At 43.3% G+C, this 27994-nt stretch overlaps 1 protein-coding gene across 1 annotated transcript in view; it reads right to left on the minus strand.

Moving 5' to 3' along the window:
• PLBD1 (phospholipase B domain containing 1) overlaps positions 1-27411 on the minus strand; it is a 34459-nt gene extending 7048 nt beyond the window's left edge. The window contains exons 1-8 of the mRNA XM_056846541.1: positions 27339-27411; positions 14483-14702; positions 12389-12472; positions 11702-11840; positions 8859-9020; positions 7518-7662; positions 600-800; positions 377-517 (exon numbers count right to left, since the gene is read on the minus strand). Of these exons, the coding sequence (XP_056702519.1) occupies positions 377-517; positions 600-800; positions 7518-7662; positions 8859-9020; positions 11702-11840; positions 12389-12472; positions 14483-14702; positions 27339-27411 (1165 nt within the window). The remainder of the gene's footprint in view (positions 1-376; positions 518-599; positions 801-7517; positions 7663-8858; positions 9021-11701; positions 11841-12388; positions 12473-14482; positions 14703-27338) is intronic.
• Between the last annotated feature and the right edge of the window lie 583 nt (positions 27412-27994).

Genomic DNA, 27994 nt, shown 5'->3' on the forward strand with positions numbered 1-27994 from the left:
GGGAGTAGAGCCAAGAAGGCTCAAATGAAAGGGAGGCCTTCTATGACCTCCCAGGAGGTGGGGCTGAGGCAGACTGGGGAAGTTTGAGGGGTAGAGCCAACCTAAATCCAGTAGAGACACTGAGGCCAGGGAGGAAGGAGGCTACAAAGTTCACCCAGGACGGGGAACTCAGTAGCCAGGGAAAGTGGAGGCTCAACTTCGACCTCCTCATCTCAGTCTGAGGCCAAAGAAGCAGAGCTGGATCAGGAGCATTTCCAGGAAGACCTGGCAGAGGGCGCGAGCAAGGGGTCGAGGCTTCACACACTAACATGCTACCTTCATCATTTCCAATTCTCACCAGAAAGCAAAACTGGGGAAAAATATCAACAGGTCTTACCTTTACGGAGAATATTTGTCTGATCAGAGTATTCCACGTGTTTTGGGATTTGTTCAATGATGTAGAGAGCTCCATCATCAATGCCCTTTTGCAATGTGATCTTGTTTGTATCCAAGACCATATACTGGTTATTATAGGTACCTAGGGGACAGGGAAGAGACAATTAAACCTGCACTATTTTTAGAGAATAATATATAACAGGTTTCACCTTTATAATACCAACCAGAGTTATGCTTTGCAAACGTCTGAGCCCAAGTTTTTCCAGAGTCTGCCATCATGTTGGCAAGACGGACTCTCTGCCATGCGAAGAGACTCTCGGGCACCACTTGTCTAAACAGAGACTGGTTGAAAACGCTGTTTGTGGTCTGCAACATTATTAAGCCGCTGTTGAGTATGTAATAGTCATCCATGGATGCCAAAGTACCTGTATACAATTTTTTTAAAAATGCTTGTTATTCACTACTTTTTAGTTCTTATTTCCAGCATAAAAAACAATAATAGCCTTGTATTCTCAATCTGTGAGGATATAATTTATTCATATAATTTGTGATCAATTTAAGAGCGCACAAGAGGTACCTTGCAGAAGGAGAGGCAGCCAGGCCAGCAGACCATGAGAGCATCTGAGGTTGGGGAGAGATTTCTCTGATCCTTACTGGGAGAAGATCAAGGGCAGCGCTCCTTATAAGGGCAACTCACTTAAGACAATGGAGTTTCATCCACATTGCTAAGGATAAGCAAGATTCTAACCTTTAAGCAGCAGCAGCTGTCTAGCCTCCCTTCCAGTGCAGAATACCGCCCATTGCCATTAGATACATCCACAATTACTGGCATTATGTGCCTTTCATCGGGCTAAAGTGCACAGTTAAACTCCTGTGGCCCACCCATGAAGCACTGAAACATATCAGTTAAAAAGAAACGATTAATAAAGAACTATATTTTGGTTAAACACAGAAGCCTGAATCCTCTTCCATTCTGAGCACCACTATCACCACGGACTTTTTAATTGACCTTGAACATGACCTGTAATCTTCCAGAGATATCTAAACATAGTAAGCACATAATAATTGAGCCAAACCAGAAAATATCCATGTAACAGTTTCTAGGTGTGCACATTTACTAGATTTGGCTTCAATACCCTAATCAGGTTCCCCCTCTGGAGTCTGCCTCTGTATCACTGATACAGAAATGAATTCTGGAAAACAGTGGGAAAAATTTGGTTATCAACAAGGAAAGGCACTCAAACAGAAATAAAAACTACAGGCATCAGCAGCTGTATGAAGTTCTGCTCGATCAGCTTTGTGTTGTGTTCCATATGCACGGGTTTTATGAGAATTTGATGTAATTTAAATTGCCTCTTTATACGTATAGCTACTTTCATCTGTAAGCCATTTTCTCTCTCGGTTATCAGCAACTCCCAAACAATCTTGAATGAGCCCCATCATTCTAGCAAAGCTAACAAAAGTGCTTCTGATTGCATCTTCTGAAGACAAGCCAGCATGCCACTCAGCAAATGTGGCAGGGAATACTCTGGGCTTGCAACCTCATTCATCACAGCCTTTTTAATTAGTGGTGACAGTATTTCAAACAGGCCCCAGTGGGCCAGACTTGATCAGAAATTAAACTGCCTGAGCTGGAAATGATGCAAGCACAAACTATAATAAAATACAGTGCCTAATCCCAAGAACAGATATTTATGTTTACAATGCAGCACGGAGAGCAGTAAGACAAAATCTGGGAAGGCTACAACAGTACAAAGCTACAAAGCCTGCATAAAGTACTCTAGCAGGTCACTTTAAAGCTCCCCCAGCGTGACTTTAACACTGTGGCTGCATAGCAGAATGGGTATTTGAATCTGGGTGTCCCAGTTCATAGTCCAACGCTTAACCATTACATCACACTGGCATGCACTGATTACTTTTTATACACGTTACTTCTGAATTCCAGAACAGAAGCCTTGTCAATCTGTTGCAGCACTAAGAAACAATAAGAGTCTTGTGGTACCATAAAGACTAACAGATTGACTGTGGCAGTTTTCATAAGCTAGAGCCATTCCTCAGGTGCAATGCCCTTAAAAAGGTAAAGGTCCCCTGTGCAAGCACCGGGCCATTCCTGACCCATGGGTGACATCACATCCTGACGTTTCCAAGGCAGACTTTGTTTTGCGGGGTGGTTTGCCAGTGCCTTCCCCAGCCATCTTCCCTTTACCCCCAGCAAGCTGGGTACTCATTTCACCGACCTCGGAAGGATGGAAGGCTGAGTCGACCTTGAGCCGGCTACCTGAAACTGACTTCCATTGGGATCAAACTCAGGTCATGAGCAGAGCTTTTGACTGCAGTACTGCAGCTTAACACTCTGCACTACGGGGCTCCTACAATGCCCTTACTTGGCAGAAAAATAAAGAAATGATCAAACGCTGCCTGTGTGCATGTTACTAAGCACTCCAAGAAATACGGTAAGTGTTATGTTACTATGCAGAGTGCAAATGAAAACCAGAGCCAATCCAAACAGTGAATGATCCAATCAGAGCAGGTAAAGACCACTCTCACATTATGACAACTTGGCAAAGCAAGATGAACAGTGTGTACACATATCTAGAGAGGGATCATGGTTCTTTAGGCCATCTCTGATAGTGTTATATCTACATATGGACTCCAGTTCAGGAGGGCTTCATGCTGGTAACCTTTGCAATGTTTATTATTGAAATATGATGATTGTTAAGTCTGTCATGGAAGATCCAGGGAGGCCAACATGCTCCCCACTGGTTTACAAATGTTTCTGTTTTTAATGTCTGTCACAAACAGAAGATCCCACTCTCTTTTCTTCCCCATTCAGCCACTCAAATTTTAAAGGCTGAATTGAATGTGGAAGTTTTTTTGGGGGTGGGGGACCTGAGGTAGTTTAACATCCAACAGCAATCTGAAAAAAGGCGAGTTGGCTTTTTGGAAGGAGAGGGAATAGGAGGTACACTGGAATAGGCACGGAATCCAAAGGGGACTTTATTGTTTAGACAGGCAGGGTTTGAGTGCTGCTCCTATAAAAAACAATGAAGTGTTAATGTTTGTCTAGTTATTGATTCCAAGTCTGAGCCTCTTAGAGAACATACTTTATAACCAGATCATCTCCCAGCTCAAGTAAATGTGTCATCTACTATTAGTGGGAAGGCATGACGTGTCATGCTTACAAATCAAACAAACTTAAGTGTGTTGGGTTTTTATCAGAAAAGCGGGTGAGGGGGTTCACAACCATCCAGCCTGGGGGACTTGTATGAGGGTGCTTAAATATAAAATGTGAAAGGCCTGGATTGGGGATTGTGACAGCCTCATCGTGGCTTCTTATGTAGAGACAGTTGTGCCAGCGTAAACTGCAGAAAGACATAATAGCATGTGTCACATTAGAAGGAGAGCAAGTGAATGGTATGGCAGGTGGTATGGCAGGTGTTGTGATAATGTCACTAAAGGGGATATGGGGACAGAGCTGGCGCTAAGGTTTATTCCAGTGCTAGAATTGGGTTTGGATCTCTGCTATCCTTTGTTGCTGGCTAAGAGATACTTCCAGTTGCTGGGTGAGGTAATTATCACTATCTACTGTATCACATGTTGTCATCCTATTACTAGAGTGGCTGTTGAGAAGAGAGCAAGATGACCAGACAAAAGAGAATAAAACTACCACCACCCAGGATAAGAACACTGGCCCCAGTGGGGGTGGGGGTGGTTTTACTCCCCTTTCTCCATGGCCGGCTGGCCGTCCTCCACAAGTCTTGCTAGCCTCACTCTCTTTCCTGACCTGCTGTGCCTCATGCTGAGGAGGGAGTGAGAAGGCAGAGTGGGAAGCCCTTTCCCTTACCTCAGACACGCAAGGGCTAGCTAAGGGTTAGCTAAGGCTTAACAATAGTGGGGTGAGACAACCCTACAGGCTCAGAGGTAGTCTTATAATTTAAAAGATTATATATATTTAATATTAATAGTTATATATTATTGCATTGTGTGTTTGATGGGGTGGTACACAGGATATACAGTAGTCATGTGGCTTTTTTCGTTAACAGAAATGTAAACGTGGCTCTCCACAAGCTGCACTGTGAGTGCCACGGCTCTAAGGAAAAAGATGGCACATTCCTCCTCAGAGGCGAACACTACAATACTCCTTGGTAATTCAGAGGGCACAATGCAAATTCAGCTTGCTGAATAAACACAGCCTCTCTGCGAGACCAAATCCAAGTGCTCTTTGTGAGAATTATAGATTTAACAGTTAATCACCTTTAGTCTGAATGTCTCTCTTTATGTTTTGAATTTCGACTTCAAACTAACATGTCCCATTATTATAGACAGTAATACGAAATTTCATTTTAAAAATTATATGTATTTATCTAGAACATTTCTATGCCACCTCTTCAGAGTCCTGCTTAAGGTGACTTACGCTTAAAATAATATAACAATGTAAAACAACAACCCGTTTAAAACAAGACACTGGACATAAGCAGCATAAAAACCATCTATAAAACAGACCTCTGACTAGAAACAGACCATTTAAAAAAGCAGGTAAATCCCCTAATTAAAAGCCTGGCTAAAAGATGTGTTTTGGTCCAGCACCTAAAAATGGAGGCACCAGGCAAGCCTCAAGGGGGAGGGCATTCCTAAAGTGAGGTGCCACCCAGGGCCAGATCTAGGGGGGCAAAGGGGGCACTACCCTGGGCAGCACGCAGAGGGGGTGGCAACAGCAGATTATATAAAGAAAAAAAACATGTATATAATATGTGGGAGGCATCAATTTGTACTTTTGCCCCCTTCAAAAAAATGTCGATCTGGCCCTTGTACCACCATAGAAAAGGCTGTCTCTAATCGCCACCCACCTCACTTCTGAGGGTGGGGATTGAGGATGGGATTTTAAATAACATTTGAATAGTAGTACCATGATGTGAAGTATGACCACTGTGGTCTCTTCCCCAACCTCTACCTGACAGACTAACCTCATGGCTTTTAAATGCAATTATATCAGATGAGACATCACACAGCTTTAAATGAAGTGTTTCTCCCTGAAATTTAAATCTGCAGCTTTCTATGCTTGATAAAAACTAGTGTTACATCGAATTGACCACTAGAGGGAGCAAAATGCATGCAGAACTGGAAAAAACCCCTTAAGAAACAGGAAGCTGGACTGGAGGAAACTGAGAATGCATTAAAGCTCACTCTCTGCCCCAAGCTTCCCACCTTTACCAATCAGAAAGCTTACTTCTTGACATCACCTGAACTTTCCCCACCTCTTTCCAAGCCTGGGAAATCCAAACTCTTGTTTCTATTATTTTTTCTATATCTCAACACCCCAGCTTCCCTAAAGTGTTCTGAGCTTTTTGATCTTGAGGTGCTCAACTGCTGAATTTCCCCAGATTCTGACTCATCTGCTCCACAAGCTATTTTATTTAGATCTGTTTAAATGATTGTCCACACCTGCTTGAATCCCTGATTAGCTCCCCTGTCCAACACTCCATGAGGAACTCCAAAGCCCTGGCTTGTGTGTAGGTCTGAGGTTAGGGTTGCCAGCTCTGGGATGGGAACTACCTGGAGATTTTGGGGGCAGAGCTTGAGGAGGGTAGAGTTTGGAGAGGGGAGGGACTTCAATGCCATAGAGTCCAATTGCCAAAGTGGCCATTTTCTCCAGGTGAACTGATCTCTATCGGCTGGAGATCAGTAGTAGTGGGGGAGAGCTGCAGCCACCACCTGGAGGTTGGCAACCCTATCTGAGGTTCATTAGGATCATCAGATACTGTGATGCCTGCCCTCCCAGAAGACTTTGCCACACAGAACAGCATAAGTAAAATCCTTTTCCTTGCTGACTTTTCTGTTTTCCCTTTGCCATTTCTACCTCGAGTTGTACACTGCATAATACAGGTATATTTTTAGACTATGGGAATAGCTACATGTTCTTATCTTCTTAGCATCCAGTGTATAAAATACATGAATATTATTTCCCCTCAAATAAATTATATGTGATTATTCTACCATATTGTCACCTCAGTCTTACTGGTCCAAACTTGTTCTGGAGTCCTGTCCCTTTGCCATTGAGCCCTAAAAATAGAGTGTCATGGTCTAAGCCCAGAAGTGAGCACATTTCTCTCTAGATGGGCATTAAAGCCTAAGTCAGCAGCTCCTGCAAAAGCAGGAAGGAGAGACAGCAAAGGACAGTCACTTTCCTAAATTGGCCACCCACAGTGCAATGAGATAAGGCAAGATAGAAATGTTATGGAAAAATTAGATAAATAAATTTGGCTGTTTGTGTGATTCAGTTTGTGACATGGGCTCATCATTCACAAGGAACAGGAGTCTAGTATACAAAAGTACAGACCACACACAGTAAAATGAGGCTGCTAAATCAATGGCTATTTTTGTAGTGTAAAATAAAGCAGAAGTCCAGCAGCACTTTAAAAACTAACATTTATTCTAGTATGAGCTTTCAAGACAGAAAGCCCATGCTGGAATAAATATTGTTAGTCTTTTATTTTTTCCCCTGAAAAAGTTTTATTAATTTTTCACAAAAAATAACATATAACACAAAAACAACTAACAAAAAAACCCCATACAAAATGCATTTTAATATCTCAACCTAGATTAACGTAACAATGAATCAAAGTACATTTGTAACTGGGTGAACATACAGATCTTTCTACAGTCTCACTATCTTCCCTATACTCCACTTTTATAACACTCTATCATAAATTTCACTGTTTTTCATTTTAAGTTATTTCTCACAAAAATAAATGCAATAATTTGGTCTTCAAAGGCTAACCATTATTAAATCATACTGAATATCATATCTTCTTATAGCGACTTATTTATATTCACTATATTCTATATCTGTATATTAGTTAGACAATTTCAGTTCAGCTTAAACATAAACTACACAACATAGGCATTATATAATTTCCATTTCTTCTTGAACTCTTCAATGTTGTTAGTCTTTAAGGTGCAACTGGACTTCTGTTTTATTTTGCTATGACAGACTATCCACCTGGAAACTGTGCTATCTAATCAGAATGTCCTGGACATAGAATATAGAATACTTAATTTCATAAGACTCTCCAGCACACAAGCAGATTCCTACATTCAGATACAACTACTGTGCTTGGAGCTCTATTCACACATCTAATTACCTGGATAGCTGCTGAAAGAGGCACGGCCTGAGCTTGTCTCTGGACTATCAATCTTGAAGTCCCAATGTTTAAATATTCTCAGTGTAGCTGCATATGTGAACCAGCTGGAATGAGCAAAGAGTATGTTCTCATACCCAGGAAGGACCTAGGAAAGAGAGGGGGGAGGGAGAAATGCTGTACCTAGAATCTGTACTAATCAGCTGCAATCAACTTCTTGTTTTTGTTCACGATACTGTAAAGCTAATCCAATTAATTTTGTCTCTCTAAAGGGGTAAACATGAAAACAGTCAAATTCTTGAATAAGTCTGATTTTTCCCTGTTAAATTTTGTTCACCAACATTTCCAACTATTCATTTGAAAGTATCTAATAATGGGATCCTAACTCTCCAGTGTATTTTAAATGAATTCTTTTCTTTCTCGTGTGTGTGTATGTAACTATTTAAGCACATGCTTAAATTACATGTCAGAATACCCACTGTACACTGTCATGTTCACAGCATAAATATTTATATATACAAATTCAAATTTTCCTCTCCAAGGATATTTTCTAGTGCTATTTTGTTGTTTCTGAGAACGTCCTTTTCAGTAAAATATCTACAGGTTATCTGCTGTTTGGTCCTTAACTAGATGAACCTTGATTCAAATTATTGTCCTATCTCTAACATCTTGAGATCGTTCGGAAGCAACTGTGGTTAGGACATGCCTGGCATTTACTCTAGGAGTATTTAGGGCTACTTCAGTGATAGGAGAGAACAGCCAGAGGCAATTTACATACATTCTGGAGGATTGTTTAGGCCAGGGGTGCACAGCTTAGTTAGGTGGGTCTTAAGGGATCTCGACTGGAGCTGGGCCTCCCCAAGATGCCAGGCAGCTCTATCATGGTCCATGTACGCAAACAAAAGTCCCTTGGATCCAACAGGAAAATTTTCCATTGGAGGTGTCAAAACATCTTCTCTCAGCTGTCATTTAGGCTGAGAAACAGCATTCAGAACACACACCAGAAATTTCCCCATGGCATCCCAGGCACTTGTGTTTGCAAGCCCTTGAAATATATCACAGGAATGTTTTCATTTCAAGGGGTGCATCCCAAGGACTTGCAACTGATGCAGTGAAATTGGCCAGAGGTGGAAATTAACAACATTCCCTCATTATTTCTTAATGTAGTTATCTTTTTCCTGTTCAGGTTACTTATAACAACTACATTAATGAACTTCATCTGTTTGGGTCAAATTCTGATTAGCATCTATCAAAATGCTCATCCCTGTCTATGGAGTTCACAAATACAATGAAGAAGTGGTGACTCCTAAAGGCAGAAAGAAAACAAGTACTGTTTTTGCTCACCTTGATCAGAGCTGAGCAATGACCCATATCCCATCGGTATCTAACACGGCCTCCTAGTAAAACATTATAGTCCATCTCTGGTGAATGTGAGAATAAGGAAGGAATTAGGTCAAGCAGATCTCCAGCTGCACTCGGGAAGCGGGCCTCAAAGACTGTGAGAGGCTGGAGGTAAAGAAAGAGATAACAAACATATAAGCTTAAACTCAGGTTTATGCCAGTTGACATATGAGTGGAGAGATGCCTATGAATGAACCACATTTTGGTGGGTTGTTTAAGAGACAATGTATAATGGTTAGGACTAGAATCTGGGAGACTGAATCTCCACTCTGCTGGGTGACCTTGGGCCAGTCACACACTGTCAGCCTAACCTACCTCACAGGATTTTCGTGAGGATAAAATGGAGGAAAGGAGAACATCATAAACCACTTTGGATTTCCATTAGGGAGAAAATAGGGACTCTGATAAAAAGATGTGTTTATCCATTCATCTGTGGCAGGCATAATTCATTCGAAAATAAAGCTAGGCGCCCTAAAATTGGCCTTAAAATGAATAAACTTGGGCATGATAGAGACTTATAAAACTGTGCAAGGTATAGATGTCATCCAATTAAATGGATTGTCAGAGGCTCTGAAAGAAAGGTATACTAAAAGCTATTATCAGTGAGTTCCAAGGTTCCTCTGTGTTCAAGGGAAGTGTGTTTCTGAAAACCAAACAAAAGGGGAACACAGCTGCCCATATACCCTGCTTCTGATTGTCCTAGAATTATCTGTGTGGCCCATACTGAAAAGCAGGATGCTGAGCTAGGTGGAATCTCAGTTTGGTCCAGTAAAGTTTATTTTATGTGAGTTGGTATAATGGTTGAAAGGGCTCATGGTGTACTAGCCAGCAGGAGGACCGAAGTAGTGACGAACCTGTGTGAAGGAGCAGCAAAGATCTGTACCACAAAATAGCCTTAGAGTCTACTGTTTTTTGTATGTGGGTTGCTTTTCTAACTGTAAAAATTCCCAATTTTCTAGAAGTGTATGAATATATGCAATGAATTTTCCATTTGTCTGCAGGTGTTCTGCCTATATTAACTGCTGATAAATTGCTGTGTGTGTTCACACATTGGGTGCCTGCTCCCTATCCCAGATTATGTTATCTAATGCAAACAGACACTGTAGCTGGGAGGACTGGGTGTTGCAGCATGGTTCTCATAAGCAGAGCAGACTTTGGCTCTTCGGGATTCAGAGAGCAGCAGATTCCCTGACATTGCTAAAAAACCAGACTGAAGAATGAAATACAGAGGGAAAGAGTAACTTAAAGAGAAAAGAAATTCTAAAAATAATATTGTGAAGAAACACGGAACATTTTATAGCACTCTTCAAATTATCCTCCTTCACGGTATTTCAATCAATCTAGGAAATTAGGAAACAGGAAATCCAGATTCTTGGTTCATATATGCCACACAATAATAATGGAATGGTAGAGTGGATTTCCAAAGAATCAAAGCATTGCATAACAATGAAATGTTGAAAAAATGTAAATACTGAAAAAACGGTTTCAGACGGTTTCTGTGAGGGGAAAATATGAGAACCATATAGGCTGTTCTAAGCTTTTTGGAAGAAGGCTAACAGCCTCTGTCATCAGCTCAGTTGTTCATCTGAATCCACCACATAGGCAAGGACTACAAGCAGAACATTTGGGAACCAAGATAAAACTGTCTGGCAATCCTACTCTAACCACTTTGAATCACACGTAAAACCTCCGTGGCTTCCCCCGCCTTTGTGTGTGTGTGCGCGCGCGACACACACACACAAGCCAGCCAGCCAGCCCCCAGCTGCACGGGTGGCTGGGAGCGATGGGGGAGAAACCTCCGAGGCTTCCCCTGCCTTTGCGCACACACACACACGCACGTACCTTGGCCTCAGGGGAGAGTGAGGGGAAAGCTGCGTCGGAGCCCACCGAGCCAGCGGAGGGTGCAGCGCGGCCATCGGCAGGGCAACGAGAGTGGGGGAGAGGGGCAGGAGATTCGGGTGCCCCCAACAACTTTAAAATGTGCCACCGCCGCCAGGGCGCAGGCCGGGGAGAGCGGCAGGAGATTCGGGTGCCCCCAACAACTTTCTCTCCAGGAACAGGAAGCAGGGAGACTTGGGGGAAATGCCCCGACAGTCACCCAATCAGCTTTTAGTTTTTTTTAGCATGCTCTCCTGCCTCCCTGCAAAGCCCGAAGCGCCGGGAGAAGGGCCTGGCTAGCAATAGCTAGCTCCCGGTCTCGGCAGGTGGGCCATGGAGCTCCAGGCCTTGGCAGGCGGGCCGGGGGCCAGACAAAATGGCCTCGCGGGCCGGATGCGGCCCACGGGCCAGAGGTTCCCCACCCCTGATCTAGAGAGTCACCAGCCCACACAACAATTAAGGCTGCAACTGCAGGAGCACCATGTGGTGTCGCTTTCCATTCTGTGTGTAACACAGAGCAAATGCATACAGACAAATGCATCATTCCACCCAGTTTCCTCCGCCCTCAAAAAGCTAGTCAAACAGAGTTTTTGAGAATAATCCTCCCCTCTGACGCTTATATCACATGCCCTGTATAGGGCCGATAGCTGCGGCATAATTGAATTCTTTAGAAACAATACTGACAGGAATCCTGGAGCTAACAGAAAGACTTTCTGTATTGTCTAGTAGAGCAGAGAGCACTTTGGGTTGGATCTTAAAGTGCACTTCCACTCAAGATTTTTTCCATGGGTGGAAGGATACTTTTAGAGTCAACACTACATCTTCACATAATGAAAAAATTCATCTCAATTCTCCTTTCCCTCCTACCTCCAAGTTGTTTAAAGACAATTTAGTTTAATTATTCTTACTGTTTTTTTCTGCTGTTTAGCCCACTCTACAGTTCCCATGTACAGCCCATCCAGCTGAGCAATGATGTATCCTGTGTGTCTCCAAAAGTGGTCATCTGGGTTGTTTTTAATTTGTTCTCTGGTCCATTGATCTTGTTTCCTATATGAGGATAAATTTGACTTTACAGAGCACTTTTCATAATGTGAATCATCTCCAAGAAATAAATGTTGGTTGTGGTGTGGGGAATAAATCCTGAGTGACACTTACTTCTGAGTAAACACATTTAAGGTTGTACTGTTTATCACGCAATGAAACTGTAGCTGTACTAACATGCTTTGGTTTCAGCAGTAACTACATCAGGTTTTCTCAGCACCTTTCCTTTTATTTTCATACAAGTATTATTCACAAATCATGTTTCCTCCACTAAATGTAGTTACTCCTGACCTAATTGGGTGTCACCTGTGTCTTTGTGGGCACTGATGTTTGCAGGAACATCCGTGATGTTTCCAAGCACGTAGCTATGTTAATCTATTATAGCAAAAACAAGAGAAAGTCTTCCGCACCTTAAAGATTAACAGATTTATCATGGCATAAGCTCTTTCTACATCAACTAGTTAAATTAGAAAGTGCAGATATCACTGGGGATGTCTGAACCCTATCATGGCATTTCAGTTCTTCAGCCCAATTTTTGACAACGCTGTACTTACTCCATAAAATCTTCAACTTTTTTCCTAATGATGATATCCTTAAACAGCTGTGGATACAGGTTTGCAACATGGTCACTGATACGTCTGAAAGAATGAGAGAAATATTACTGTTCTTTCATTTTTCCTTACCTTATTTATATAATAAATACAAACTGATAAGCTATGTCCCTCAAATACTCTTCGTATCACAGAAACCACTCCACAGAAAACAGATATAAAGGCACATATTCCAAATAAGAGCACTTGAATAACAATCAATAACAATCAATAAGAGCACTTGAGTTTTCTGAAGAGTGGGCAGTAATTTCTGCTACACACAGGACCGGCATTGCAACTGATTTGTGAATTATACCTTCATCATCCCAAGGATGAAAACGTGGACTTTAAATAGATCATTGCTTTAAATAGATCATAGAATGTTGCTGTAGAACTTTGTATTGATTATAATGTATTTGTGTCTATAGACAAGTAGGTAGATACTGTATTTTTGATAGCATCACATCACATTGTAGCATTGAACATTAAATCTGTAATCTTCATTCTTGTATGAATATGGTAGTTTGGCCATAGTTGCTGTGTATTTTGGATAGTCTAAGTAGAGGAATCAGCAGAAACTGTTGTTCCCTCTTAAAGAAATGTATGCATACATATGTCCTCAGAACTGTATGGTTAGATACAGGTCAATATCCAAAGTGAAATCACTCTGTTCAAATTACCTTCAAAAGTGAAATGAGATGATATGATAATTAAATGTAAGGCATATCTAGACACCAGCTTCCCACTAATGTGATGCCTGTACCAAGTCTGAAGCAAGAAAGGCAGAGTAGAAGTCAAATAGATAGATAAATAAATAAATAAGAGAAGATGTAGTCTCTGTGCCTCCTGAACTGTTGCTATATCAGTCTTGTTGCTAACTTTCTCCCCTGCATGTTGAAGCTAACAGGATTTTAATTATGCCCAACAGCCAGAGGGAGAAAGGTAGCTACTATTAGATAGTGAAATTGCTGTATCGTTTCTCACTGGCTTGGACCTTTTAAAATAATAGTGTTTGTAATCCCATAATCTCTGAGCTGGCAAGTCAACCTGACTTTCTGTGTAACGAGTAGAGCACAAAACATAACAGAAAAGCCTTTGGAATAGCAAATATATAATGTAATCTGAAAGTTACCTCAAAGAGTTTTTCCTATAGTTAGCTCAACAGGCTCTCAATATGAGGCAGGCCTCCCTGGGGCTGTACTGCTGGCTGCCAGGGAAGGCTTCAACTCCTCTCTCTTCCCACTGTGCATCTTTATTGAATCAGGTTGATTCATGGCAAGAGATGTTCAGAAGTGGTTTGCCATTGCCTGCCTCCGTGTGGGCTGAGAAAGTTCTGAGAGAACTGTGACTGGCCCAAGGTCACCTATCCAGCTTCGTGTAGAGGAGCAGGGAATCGAACCCAGTTCTCCAGATTAGAGTCTGCCACTTTTAATCACTACACCATGCTGGCTCTCTTGGGCTTCTTACTTCAGATATACTGGTGTGTAAAATAGTTTGACATGGTTGTGTGTTGGCTCCCTTGTTATTTAATTTACATTTAAGTGATGTAACAAATATTTTTCAGATAGAAAATAAAAATGCTCCTAAACTGGGCAATGAAAAATTTCTACACTATTATATGCAGATTATATGATAATTATTTCATTAACAAAGGTGGGACTAAAGAGAGCCTTGCAGGCATTAATTAGATAATGTGCTGAAAATGAAATGTCCATAAATATTGATAAAACCAAAATCATTTCCTTTGGGACGGTCTTTCACCCATTATATAGTTGGGAGAATATAAAATTGAACAACTTCAGTCGTATAGGATGTTTTGTAACACCAGCCGTGTAGTCATTGGGTCCCAATATCTACACATGGCTCTGTACATGCCCAAGAAGAAAACCTGATCATTTCCCAAGGAGACTGGATGAAAGGACTGAAAAACTGAAGATCTCAAAAATTAATATTGTTACAGATCCTTGGTTTGGAGCTGAGATTTATGAAAAGGGAAACTGATTTGTAAGTTTTAACAATAAATTTTCTCCTCTGGATTACTTTTATGGAAGTACTTACGAAGCAGTGAGATAGCCCTCCAAGAAACCTGCAGCATACATGAGGTCTTCATTGCTTATGGACTGGCTACCATAGCCTGCTTTGATCTCAAGAATTCCCCATCCAGTAGACTGTACAGTGTCGTTGTAGTAACCATAAGCATCACCATTCCTATCCATTTCATCTTTAATAAGGAATTGCTTTTCAGCTTTCACCAAGTATACAGTTGCATAGTGGATATCTGCAAAGACATCAAACAAGAAATGGGAGAATTTTACACTGTTAATAAAAGCACTGATCTAATTCTGAAGGGATAGGACAATTAGCAGGGAGGGGAGAGTTCCTTCCTACTCATCACTTGTAATCAAATAAGGACAGTGAGAACCAGATGCATGTCTGGTGTTATACACTAAAAACACCATGTGATAAACCAACAGAGTTTATGGGATTAATCTCTAAACAATCAAGACAATCATATGGTCCTTACAGGAACAAGGTGGGACAACCATTTCTTCAGCCATTTCTTCTTTTGTATTTGTCCTAAAGAGCCCATCAGGTTCAATCCCTGGCATCTCCAATTAAAAGGATCAAGTAGGAGGTGATATGAAAGACCTCTACCTGAGACCCTGAAGAGCTACTAAGCAATACTGAATAAGCAATACTGACACTGATGAACCATACGGTCTGGGTCAATATTGTATGATCATCATTTTCCAGGACACTATGTCAATTTCAAGATCATCTAGATTTAATGAAAAAAAAGTCAAAATGCTGACATCACTGAAGCTACCCTTGCTACAGATACAGGTTGCCTGAGCCTTTCTATATTTCCAAACTGACCTCTGACAGACTCACTCCAACCTTCACCTTGATTCAGCCTGGTGAATTATGCCTGCATTTTTGAGGAACAGATATCTGTGTAATGTGAAGGTTCAGGATGCCCTTTTGTAAAAACTGACCTTGTTGCTTGAAATTGTTTTGCCAGTTTAGAAGACACAACAAATTTTGCTCTTACTTAGAAAAAGACACTTTTTGGAGGGAAACAGAAAACCTAAAATGATGCCAAATATGCTCTGGTTTAACCATGCTTGTTTATTATCCCGCCATTTTAATTTTGTTTAATTTTTTAACAATTTTTTAAAAAGGATGCATTGTTTTGGGGGCCTTTTTATTATTCCTGCACAATGCAGGAAATACACAACTATCTCCCCCCCCCCTAATAACTTCAGCAGTTTATTAATTCCAGATTGTCTTGACAGTTCTTCAAAGCAGTATATAACCTTCCTCCATTTATTCTCATGATAAACATGAAAAACAGTGATTGACCCAAGTGAGCTTCAACTGAATCCAGCTCTCGTCATTAAGGACCAATTCATATGTTACAAAGTCCTTGTGTCCTCCACAAGGACTTCTTAAAGACATGTAGTCATTCCATGCTCAGAAATTAATTACCAGGTATGTGTGGGTTGGGGCAGTGGACAGAACAGTAGCACATGGCTAGAGGGGTCTTAAGCCTTCCCTCCTGCAGGAGCCCCAGGAGTTGCTATTGCCCCTGTTTAGAAAACTTATGTATAGCCATCACTACTTATACATCCCACAACACAGCAAACTATCCCTGAGAACATTTGAGGTCAGAAAAATAGCAACCGGGGGGGGGGGGGGTTGCCTTCCTAGGCATGGTCTCATGGTCCCAATCTAACTTCCTAGGCATGGTCCCATGGTCCCAATCCAGCTCATACCCATCCATGCCTAGGAAGCACAGAACCACCAGAATACTTTGGATCAAAAATCCTCATGGCAGCCACAAGGACTTCGTAACCTGTAAATTGGCCCTATGTCTGACATACTACCTTCTACTCCATACTGGCCCTCTGCCCCCTACAGACTGAGGCTTGCCTGTTAGTAAGGTGGGTAGAAGAGGAGCCACTAACTACATAATCTCAAATCAACAGAAGACAGGCCCATTGCAAAGCAGCAATAACTTCTAAATGTCTCGTAAAGCGGATTTATTTTTATTCCTTCCTCTTAAAAAGAAACATATTCAGACAATTCACACCCACACTAGGCAAGTTTTAATTACTGTTACATTTGGTAGACCTCCAGAATTATTTTCACACAACTATTACAGCAGTCATTTACTCCCAAGACTTACACGAGATTTACTCCCTTCCTTGGAGGTTTATATGGTCTTTGATTGCTATCAAGAAGAAGGTGGAAACCATCATTTCAAAGGTATTCAAAACACCAAGTTGTTTTAGAAATCATGCTGTGTATTAAGACAATTTCACTGCATTGGTTCTTGTAGGTTATCCGGGCTGTGTAACCGTGGTCTTGGAATTTTCTTTCCTGACGTTTCGCCAGCAACTGTGGCAGGCATCTTCAGAGTAGTAACACTGAGGACAGTGTCTGACACTGTCCTCAGTGTTACTACTCTGAAGATGCCTGCCACAGTTGCTGGCGAAACGTCAGGAAAGAAAATTCCAAGACCACGATTACACAGCCCGGATAACCTACAAGAACCAATGAACTCTGACCGTGAAAGCCTTCGACAATTTCACTGCATTTTCATTGTTTTATTATGTATTTTCATTATTTTACTGAAAGGACATGATATGGAAAAACTGAGGTGGATCAAAAAGATCTACTTGCATATGAAGGGAGAACAGTTTCCCTCTCCTGTGGCAGTCCTCCAACTACCCCTCACATCGCTCCAGGGTGTTGGAAGTGAAGGACTTCAGAGGGGGACTATAAAGAGGGAGAGATAGGTCAGGTCGCTGAACATCCTTCCTTCCTACTGCTCTGATGCTATACATTTGAAGAGTAGATTGCTACTCTCAGGGAATTTTCCTTCCAGCTGACACCTTCTCTCTACATTCGTCCTTCTCCATCTTGGCACCATGAGGGCACGACATGCCTCCTGCGTCTCTATCCATCCTAGCTAGCGTGGTGTAGAGAGCCAGCGTGGTATAGTGGTTAAGAGCAGAGGTTTGGAGTGGTGGAGTCTGATCTGGAGAACCAGGTTTGATTCCCCACTCCTCCACATGAGCAGCAGACGCTAATCTGGTGAACTGGATTTGTTTTCTCGCCCCTACACACCAAGGCAGCTGGGTGACCTTGGGCAAGTCACGCTCTCTCAGCCCCACCCACCTCGCAGGGTGTCTGTTGTGGGGAGGGGGAGGAAAGGTGATTGCAAGCCGGTTTGATTCTGCCTTTAGTGGTAGAGAAAGTCAGCATATAAAAACCAACTCTTCTTTTTCTAGTTAGACTAGATTAGAAACCTGTCTCTGCTCTATCCTGTCTAGAATGGAGTTCCTTGCAATAAAGAACTCATATTAGTTTTGCAAAGATAAAGCGGCTCCATGTGTAACTTTGTTTCTTAGCAGCACACACAAACCAGATAGACTCTGCTGTGTTATGTGCCTTGAACATTCTGCTAAATGTAATATTCCAGCACAGAGGAGGGGTCCACCATTCCCCTGAAGAAGCTTTTCAGAGAACATCTTGGGCTGTGTCAGTAGGAGGAGAGTTTCAAAGCTAGGTTTTCTATGCAGCTTTGTGAAGCAGTTGCTTTTGGAAGCAGATTCCAGAGGCGGTAGGCACTTTCCCCCCTTCCAATCTTTGTCAGTGCATGCCTTTAAAAATGAGCTCCATTCTAGAACTGAAGGATGTCATGCTGGCTTTTCCATAAGGCTATCACCGCTTTTTATGTTTCCCACTGACTAGGACCGATGCCTTCCATGTAAGTACCATGTAAAATACCAATGCACTTTCAGTTCAATTTGAATTGCCTGAAAGAATAAACTAATGTGTTCTCGTCTTCAGACTATAATCAACTGTTCTCATCTTCAGACTAATCAACCAAACTTTGAGCAGTCATAAATGATGGCAATACCACCAAAAAAACTAAACAAAAAACAAGAAAACTCAACATCTTTAAGATAAAAATAAGGGACTGGAGAAGCCAATCTTTTAAAAAATATATACACAAAAACTTTAAACAAAGTTAGCTTCATTTTGAAAACCTTTGTGGACAGTATTGTATAATGGCACAACAACAACAGCCAGCTTGTTTAACCTAATGGTTTGTTTTCAACAAGACTGAAAACTAGAAGCAGACAACTTGGCTCGAAAAGGAAAACTAAAAATACTTAACTAAAAGATTTTCTGTTCCTTGACAACTAAGTCCAGGAATCACCTGGCCTGGTTTCAACACTGTCTAGATCTGCCCTCCTGAAAGTTACTGGTAGGCAAGTACATGAAGCTGTTTCTCTCCTGCTTGCACTGAGGCTTTCTGGTTAGCCTCTTACAGAGGCAGTATACAACAAATAGCTTTGGGAGCTATGTTGATAATACATAACTTACTATGGATGGAGTTTGTCCATGTCTTCTGTAAAAACAGACTGAACAAACTTAAATTAGTTCATTGGTTCTTGTAGGTTATCCGGGCTGTGTAACCGTGGTCTTGGTATTTTCTTTCCTGACATTTCGCCAGCAGCTGTGGCAGGCATCTTCAGAGAAGTAACACTGAAGTGAAGACACTGTCCTTCAGTGTTACTCCTCTGAAGATGCCTGCCACAGCTGCTGGCAAAACGTCAGGAAAGAAAATACCAAGACCACGGTTACACAGCCCGGATAACCTACAAGAACCAATGAACTCTGACCATGAAAGCCTTCGACAATATTTTAAATTAGTTCTGTTTGCAGTTTCAAAAATATAAAGGCACGGATCCTGTAGTTACTCTCCACTAATGAAAGCATTTCCATCAGCAGAATGGGATTTCCCTGCCTCCTCCTTCTGCTGCAACCCAGAAAGCTCAGGGAAACACCAGGGACAGCATGAGAGGTAAATCGGAGGGGTCTGCAGTGAGGGGGGGTACTGATAAAAATCCCATGCACCTTCCATTAGCAGAAATTATCTTCAGGCACTTGAGATCTGTTTTTCCAACTAAGTGTTTAATAATTAATGTAAAGCAATGTTGCTAGATACGCATGATTGTCATACTTGTTTTGCTTCACTGACATTGTAAATGACTGGTCTATAGTTTGCCAGGTTAAGTGGTGGCAATCCTGTGTACAAAATCAATTTGCTTCATTTATAAACTAACAACCTATTTCCCAAATCCAGATGCTATTAGAAAGCCCTGCCTCACTGTTGCCCCCCTCCCCACCAGCAACTGGTATTCAATGGCAAACTGCCTTTCAACATGGTGGTTCCACTCAGTCATAAGCTAATAGATGTTTTAGATATTATTATTTTTATTTAGATTTGAATCCTGCCCTATTCCAGCCTAGTGACCCATTGCCACATTGTATGATGGTGAGTCATATTTTAGTGATGTAACCAGGTCTACTGAGAACTGGAGTAACTATGTAGCATTGTACTGAGGGACTACAGACATAGCATAACAGGCTCCACAAGGAAGTTGCAATGTCTCATTTGTGGACTTTCCATCTACATCCATTTTTGGGAGAAACTGAAGCAAAAAAAATTGTGAAGCAAACTTTTTTTTGTATGATTGTGTTGATTCTACAGATTTATAGAGTATTTCACTCTATAGAGTATTTCACTCAAATTAGCAACAATCCACAAGGGGGGGGGAACTTGGGTAGGAGCCTACCACTCCATTCTGCTAAGCATGCAATGTTCCTCCTGTGCTACTAATCTTTCACCAGTGAAGGAGGTTTTCCTCTGAAGGAGGATTCTGCACTTAACTTAGCAGAACAGTAGCTTTCAACCTTTTATTTTTGTGCTCTTTTTTTCTATGGTAGCTTTGATTTTTAAAGTAATTAGTTCTGTTTCCCATGTTTTTTTAGTGCAAACAATTTCTCATTTGCTGAATAACCACATTTACAGAACTTGCACAAAACTTCCTGTTTCATTTTCTGCCACAAAAATAGCATTCAGAGCTTAAAGATTAATTCTTAACTATATTGAGAAATACAGCTATATATGTAATCTCAACATATCTCATTCTCCACATGGCCCTATCTGGGAATACAAATCTAGAGACTAGGCCATAAACAGACAAGACGCATCTTTCTACAAACCTGAGGAAAGCCCTAGGTTTGCCAAAAAATCTGAAATAAAAAATACATTGGGTTAAAAAAAAGATAGGAGTGCCTGTAGCTGTAAGAAATGAATGCCCTCTGTGGCTGTTGCTAGGCAACAACAACAGTATTGCCAGCCTTCAAGTTTTGGTTTCTGTCATAAAAGTCAGGGGGAGAGAAAGGGGTCTTTCCAGAGCTGTTTTGGCCTTTGAAGGGGTCACTGAGGCCAGGCTTGCAAGCAGTCACTGGGTGAGCTGCTACCACCTGCCTTGCATGACTCACCCAGGACTGGCTGCTTACTGCTATTCAACAGCAGACACATAACAATACCCAGTGTGGTGTAGTGATTAGGGTTTTTGCTGTTTTTTATTAACATAATACCTTGCCTAAACAAGAATCCTACAAAGCTTACTATTTTTGTAATGTTTTGGTTCGTCCTATGGTTCTGTTTTCATTTTTAAAAATTACAATGGATCGGTGCAGCTGCAATCATTTTAGAAACACATAATTCAATTTAAAGCTTTATTTTTCTGGCCTTCTACATTCCAAAATTATGAATGATCTCCCCAAAGCCAATTGCTCTTGCAAGTTCATGCCTGATAGACAAAAGAGCTAAGGGGCTTAACTGTTCTTTCCCCACAGTAAAATGTCTGCATTTTTTTTATTACTGCTAGCCTGCTGAAACTTCTTTCAGCTTTTGCCCATGTGGCAATCTGCAAAAATCCACAGGACTATGCACACTCCACTAAAAATGTGAGTGAGGCTGTAATTTGATGCGGGGATACTTCATACATCTTTCCCAAAGTCCTAGTTTACCTGTACAAGCACATCCTATGCTGGGCCAGCAACTTAGTGTTCAGAACGTTGCTTGTTCTGCTCTAACACTGCTTCTCATTGGCTCCTGCAAATCTTACAAGACCTATGCATTCCTTGTAGGTACATGTTATAGATGCAGGGGGAAATCGACAATTGGACCTCAATGTTAAGTGTTTTTCTCTCCCTCTCCCTCAAAAAAGTTATGAAGAATTGTCCCTTGAGCTCTACCTCTGTCTTTACCCCCTCCCCCGCCATGGGTCCTCTGTCCTGTTCCTGGCAATATGCTTGTGCACTGTGTGTGGTATGGTATGGCATGGGATAACTGATACAATCGCAGTGTTCCTGTCACATTCTGAATGGTGGTTCACATGTGTAGCTAATGTGAGGACATCACTGGGAATGATATTGTCATTAATGGGTAGCATTGAATTGTTAGTGCCTCTGTAGGAGCAGCTTATCTTCGTGTAGGCTATCATGTCATTCTCATTGCATGACAGAACACATAGCTTCATTCTGTGATGTTACCAGCAACAGCTGCAACATAAACTGGGTTACAGCTAGAATGCCCCTCTGTGGTAGCACTCTTCCCATTGCATGGGAGAACCAAGCCTTTATGCATAATGAAACATTAGCATCACTCTGCTCTGCCACATAACCATATGTTTAAAGTCAAACAACTAGAACACATTGTCACTCTACATTCTGTCCTTTCAGTTTCTGCTAGAATGAATTCAGAAGTATCAGGAAATTTAAGTCTGGTGTTAGAAGAACATTGAAATATATTTTTGGAATTTCAGTTCACATAGCCAAATTGAACACTATGTAAAAAGAAAACAATTCCATCGTATTTATTTAATTATAGCATTTCTATGCTGGCTTCTCCAGAGAATGTGCTCCAGAGAATGATGAACACATGATCAATTACAACATTATACAGTGCTGTATTCCAGAGGATACAGAGTTGGTGCTGGATCTGAGAGACCTGTGTTCAAGCCCAACATCTGTAATGGGGTCATAGTATGGTCCTGAGTCAGCTGCACTCCATTTTAATTTTTTTCATAAAAACTAACAAAATCCACACAATGAATACATGTACCAAAAAGGGGGGGTCTCTACAGACCTGCAGGAAAATCCCCCCAAATTGGGTGGAAGGTTTAAAAAAAGACCATACAGAGAAACGATGTCTGTGCAATTGCAGAAATCACAACTCAACAGCAACTTGGCTTGTGATGAATAGTGGAGGGAGGCTTACTGTGGGAAGCTCATCCTGCACACTTTCTGCTGCAAGCTTGGAGCAGAAACTATGTCCAGTGTGGTTTCCTTTTCAAGCTCAGCCCGATCAGCTGACTGAAGGTGACTAGGAGAAGGCCTGGAGCAGAAAGCGCATTCTGTGTGCTTTTTGTTCCAAATGCCACTCCCTCCCCCGTCACCTTTCTATACGGTCTCTTGTCACCACCTGTACGGTCCCTACAGCTTTTAGACTTGTGTGCCATCATGTTTGGTTTTTAGAATTTTATTGATGGTTTTATTATGGATTTTATTGTATATTTATATTGTATATTGTTGTATTTTTTAAATGATGTTACCCGCCCTGAGCCGGCTTGCTGGGGAGGGAGGGTTATAAGTCAAATAAATAAGTAAATAGGAAGGAGCTAATCACAGCAGGGGCCACAGGGACCAGCTGGAAGTATTTAGTATATATAAATACTAAACAGGAAAAATAAATTATAACTGTGGTAATTGAAAAACCGATGTGAGATTCCTGTATTTTATGTTTAGGAGGGGGAAAGTAACATGGAGTTGCTTGTCAAGAGGAACCCAAGAGGTACAATTTGTTTAGAAGTGGGTCCTGAAAAGTACAGTAAGTTACATTCACAGTTGCCATCAACCAAAAGAGCTGCATTTATTTCCATTCCTGGCATGAGGCCTGCACCTCAGGGAGGCTCGCAGCTTAACTAGTCTTCTAGAAGCAGCTATGTCAAGGTGGGAACTATTTGCCAACCACAAGCCCCACTGGGCAACGGTCTTGCCCACTTTCCTGACCCATGGGGCAGGTGCCACATTGGTGAACAGTGCTCAGCAGAGCCACAGGGGGCATATCAAAGAGCCACATGTGGCTCCCAAGCAAAGCCAGCATCAGCATACCCTGAAGTGGGGTACCCAAGCACTCTGCCAGTATCCCCATCTACAGGCAGTGAGGGTAGCTGAGAGTACAAGTTGTGGGAGGATGCACATGTACATACAATATAAATTTAAGTTTACTTTTAAAATGCAGCTGTTGTGGTTCTCACTATACTTTTTTGAGGTCAAGAAGGAATGGAAGTTTTCATGGGGCATTTGCTGCTTGACCCACACTTTGAATGGGGGCTGTTTCATGCATGGTGAGCATTAATATAGTGGAATGCTTAAATGTGAACATCTGTTCAGCCCTCATTGCAGCTAAAAATTGGGCCATTCCATAATTCATAGCTGCAACATATACATATGCAGATTAATTATAACCTATATTCTACACATACAGTAGTATTGTAAACCCAAGTGAGAGCCAGTGTGATGTAGCAGTTAAGAGTATCGGACTAGTATCTGGGAAACCCAGGTTCAAATCTGCACACGTGCCATGAAAGTTCACTGGATGACCTTGGACCAGTCACATACTCTCAGCCTAACCTATCTCACGGGATTGTTGCAAGGATAAAATGGGGGAGAATGATGTAAGCTGCTTTGGGTTCCAATCTGGGAAGAAAAGCAGGGTATAAATCAGGGGTGGGGAACCTTTTTTCCTGCCAAGGGCCATTTGCCCATTTATAACATCATTCAGGGGCCATACCAGGTGTAGATCTCCTGGCGGGTGGGGGGGGGAGGCTAAGGGTTGCTAGGTCTCCAGCCACCACCTGGAGGTTGGCAACACTAGGAGAGGCTATGCAGAGGAGGGAAGGAAGGAAGGCTAGGGTTGCCAGGTCTCCAGCAACCACCTGGAGGGTGGTGGAGTCCCCTTCTTTGGAGATCTTTAAGCAGAGGCTGGATGGCCATCTGTCGGGAGTGCTTTGATTGTGGGATCCCGCATGCCAGGGGGAGGGTTGGGGTCACTGGGGATGTGGGGGGAGGTAGTTGTGAATTTCCTGCATTGTGCAGGGAGTTGGACTAGATGACCCTGGTGATCCCTTCCAACTCTATGATTCTATGAACCCTAGGAGAGGCTAGGCAGAGGAGGGAAGGAAGGAAAGGGAGGGAGGCTTCCCACACACACACACATGAACACACGCGATTGGGAGAAGCCTTCCTGGCTTCTCTCCCCTCCCCACTTTCACACATGCACTCCACATGCTTCCCCCCTCCCCACTTTCACACACAAACACGCCATTGGGGGGAGCCTTCTCAGCTTCTCCCCCCTCTCCACTTTCACACACGCTTCCCACCCCTTCCCCACTTTCAAACACACACACACACAATTGGGGGAAGCTTTTTGGCTCCCCTCCCCTTTCCATACTTTCACACATGCACTCACCGGGCCATGCTAGTGGCCCAACGATCGGGGGAATGCCCCATTTCCACACACACATCTACAGGGGTGAGCGAGGGAGGGAGAAGCCAACGGTAGCCAGGCGAGGGGGAGATGGTGACACAAGCTCCAGGCACCCAAGCAGTTTCAAGCTGGAGAGTGAAGGGAGGGCATGGCGTGGCACGCCACCCACTCACCTGGAAACAGCAGGGGAGAGAAAGGGGAGGGGGGCTTCCGGCCAGGCGCACGTTTTGGGTGGAAGTTGTGTGTCTCTCCAGGAGTAGGAAGTGGGGAGAGTTGGGAGAAACGGCCCAACAATGACCCAATCAGCATCAATTTTACACACGTGTCTGCCTGCCAGCAATGCCCGAAGTGCCGAGGGGAGAGCCTAAATAGGGAGGGCTCGAGTGGCAGGGCCCTGGAGCTCCCAGAACCGGCTCAAGGGCCAGGGGAAATGGTCTCGCGGGCCGGATCCGGCCCCCGGGCCTGAGGTTCCCCATCCCTGGTATAAATGAATAATTTTTTTAAAAAAATAAACCCATGTGTTATGATAGAGGTTCCCAATGTGGTGCCCATGGGAGCCAGAGCACCCGCTGACACCTTTCTTTATGCCCACCAAGTGTTTTCAGAAAGCAGGTAGGGGCAGATGGGGCTCCTACCCAGCAGGGATTCTGATTGGCCACTACAAATCTGATCAGCTATGCAGAGTAAAATAACATTGTTTAAGTGGCAAATGCCACCAAAGTCTTTGTTCTCTCTCACTCCTTTTTCCTAGTGTATTTTTAATTACCCCTCTTCTCCCCAGCACTTGGGCTTCCTCTGTGTGTGTCTCCACCTCCTGCGGGAGCCATTTTGTGGTTGTGCCCACCACCACCCTGTGTCAGAATTTTAGAGGTCCCCACAGGCTCAAAAAGGTTGGGGACCACTGTGCTATGTTCTAAAAACACTTCCAATGGTATAATCGTCTTTACATTAATGGATTTTTTTCCTTTTAAAAGGACACAAAATAGAACTTCGCCTAGAAGACAGAAGTTCCAACTATGACATGAGTATGAATTTATGATGTGATGTGAACATTAATCATACAATTCATCACAGATGTGTCCTAATACGGCCTCATATCCATCAGGCGCTGTACAGTTGTTCAAATACAGAAGAAGGATGCCATGAATTTTCTGGACAGCTGGTAGATGAGGATGAAAATCTCTTGCAAGTTGTGTAAATAATTCTTTATACAGAGTGGATGTGTGAACTTTTATATATATATATAATTTACTGCTAATGTACTTTATCAACTCCTACATGTAGCAACAGGTCTGGTGCTGCCACCTTTCCTGGCACCCACCAACTATTTTAGAAAGTGACTGGTGCTCTTGGCTGGAGATCTGATTGGCTGGGCAGATTAAAATAATGTTTCAGTTGCAGCTGCCACCACAGTGCTACTTCTATCCTGCCATTCCTCTTTTCAAGTGTATTTTTACACTTCCCTGTGCTCGGACTGGCTCACTTGTCCCCGGCTTGGTCTCCTGCGGCAACTGTTGTGTAGTCGCGCCAACCACCCTGTGCTCAAAGGTGCCCACAGGTTCAAAAAAGTTGTGGACCCCTGCCAAACAAACGTCCGGTGTCTCGGAAATAACCTCTTTCCAGAGTCCATCAGAAATGGGGAAGGGGGGAATCACTCATATTAATTATTTTTTATTGGTTCTTGTAGGTTATCCGGGCTGTGTGACCGTGGTCTTGGTATTTTCTTTCCTGACGTTTCGCCAGCAGCTGTGGCAGGCAGCTTCAGAGGAGTAACACTGAAGGACAGTGTCTATCAGTGTCAAGTGTGTAGGAAGAGTAATAGCTGCTGGCGAAACGTCAGGAAAGAAAATACCAAGACCACGGTTACACAACCCGGATAACCTACAAGAACCAATGAACTCTGACCGTGAAAGCCTTCGACAATTATTTTTTAACTTCCAAGAATTAATCTTGTAGAACAAAACACCTTCCTTGATCCTAATGGTTTTTGGAATACCCCAGCTCCATAAACATCTATAGCCACAGAAAACGGCCTCTGCGTTTCCAGAGTACGTTTGGTTTTTTGTTTTTTCAAATTTAAGACCCGGCAGCCTCAAGCAAGCTATCAACGTGTTCGGCATTATGTCCAAACGAAAGACGTTTGGGTGTCCCCCCACCCCCCACCCCCTCCAAACTGCCTGCGGTCGGTTACAGATCACGATGGGCGGCCGTGTTAGTCCGTCTGCAGCAGTTGCCCGGTCGGTTGTGTGTGCTCAGACGACCGTCTATCCCGAAACTTTGAGCGTGAGTGAGAACGCGACAGAGCAGAGCAGAGTGGCTCCGAAGGGCTATTCGGCTGAGGAGGTTTTCCCGCCGCCTCGGTGCCGCCACAGACCCTTGCCAAAGGCTCCGGAAGCGGGGCTGGACGGCGGCGGCCCGCTCCCTCCCTTGCCCGCCCCCTGCCCCCTGCCCCCTGCCCCCTGCCCGGCCTGCCGGGTCTGTGCTCCTCACCTGCGCGGGTTTCCGCCGCGGCCCAGAGAAGGAAAAGACCCCAGAGGCGCCAGCAGGAAGGCAGCGGGGCCATGCTCGCCACCGCTCTGCGCCTCGTGTTCCCGACTGAGGCGGCGGCCCCGCTACTTGGGCGAGTTTCTCGCGGAGGGCACAGCCCGCCTTGGCCCAGCCCCGCCGGCCCGGGGCAGTCACGGCAGGCCCGCCCTGATCTTGGCGGGGTGGGAGTGGGAGGAAGCTCCCCTCGGCCCCTGCCTGCCGCGCGCTTTCTGTTTGGAGGGCCGGGGAGGCGCTGCGAAGGACGAGGGCCTTCGCCCTGGCGGCTCCTGGTCTGCCCGCAAGTTTTCCCTCGCGACTCGCAAACTCGTTGGATGCATGGGAAGAAATCACCTCGGTGCTCCCCGTGGTTGAAATGTGGCTTAAAAGCAGGATCTCCCCATACCACGGCGGGCTTGAGCTCACTTGACACGGAGTAGTTACCCCTCGCCGTTTCCCTCACAAGGCAGGGTCGTTAAAAAGCGGGGGAAGGTGACATTTCTGTCCTGAGTGGATGCTTAAGGGTGCGTTTTCGGCCTCGGTTAAAGTTAACCGATATTCCAAATCTTGAAACGGCTGAATGGCAAATGGCATGATTGGCATTGATGGAAGGGTGCCCTAAT

This window comes from Euleptes europaea, chromosome 3 (assembly GCF_029931775.1).
Source record: "Euleptes europaea isolate rEulEur1 chromosome 3, rEulEur1.hap1, whole genome shotgun sequence".
Taxonomy (NCBI): Eukaryota; Metazoa; Chordata; class Lepidosauria; order Squamata; family Sphaerodactylidae; genus Euleptes; species Euleptes europaea.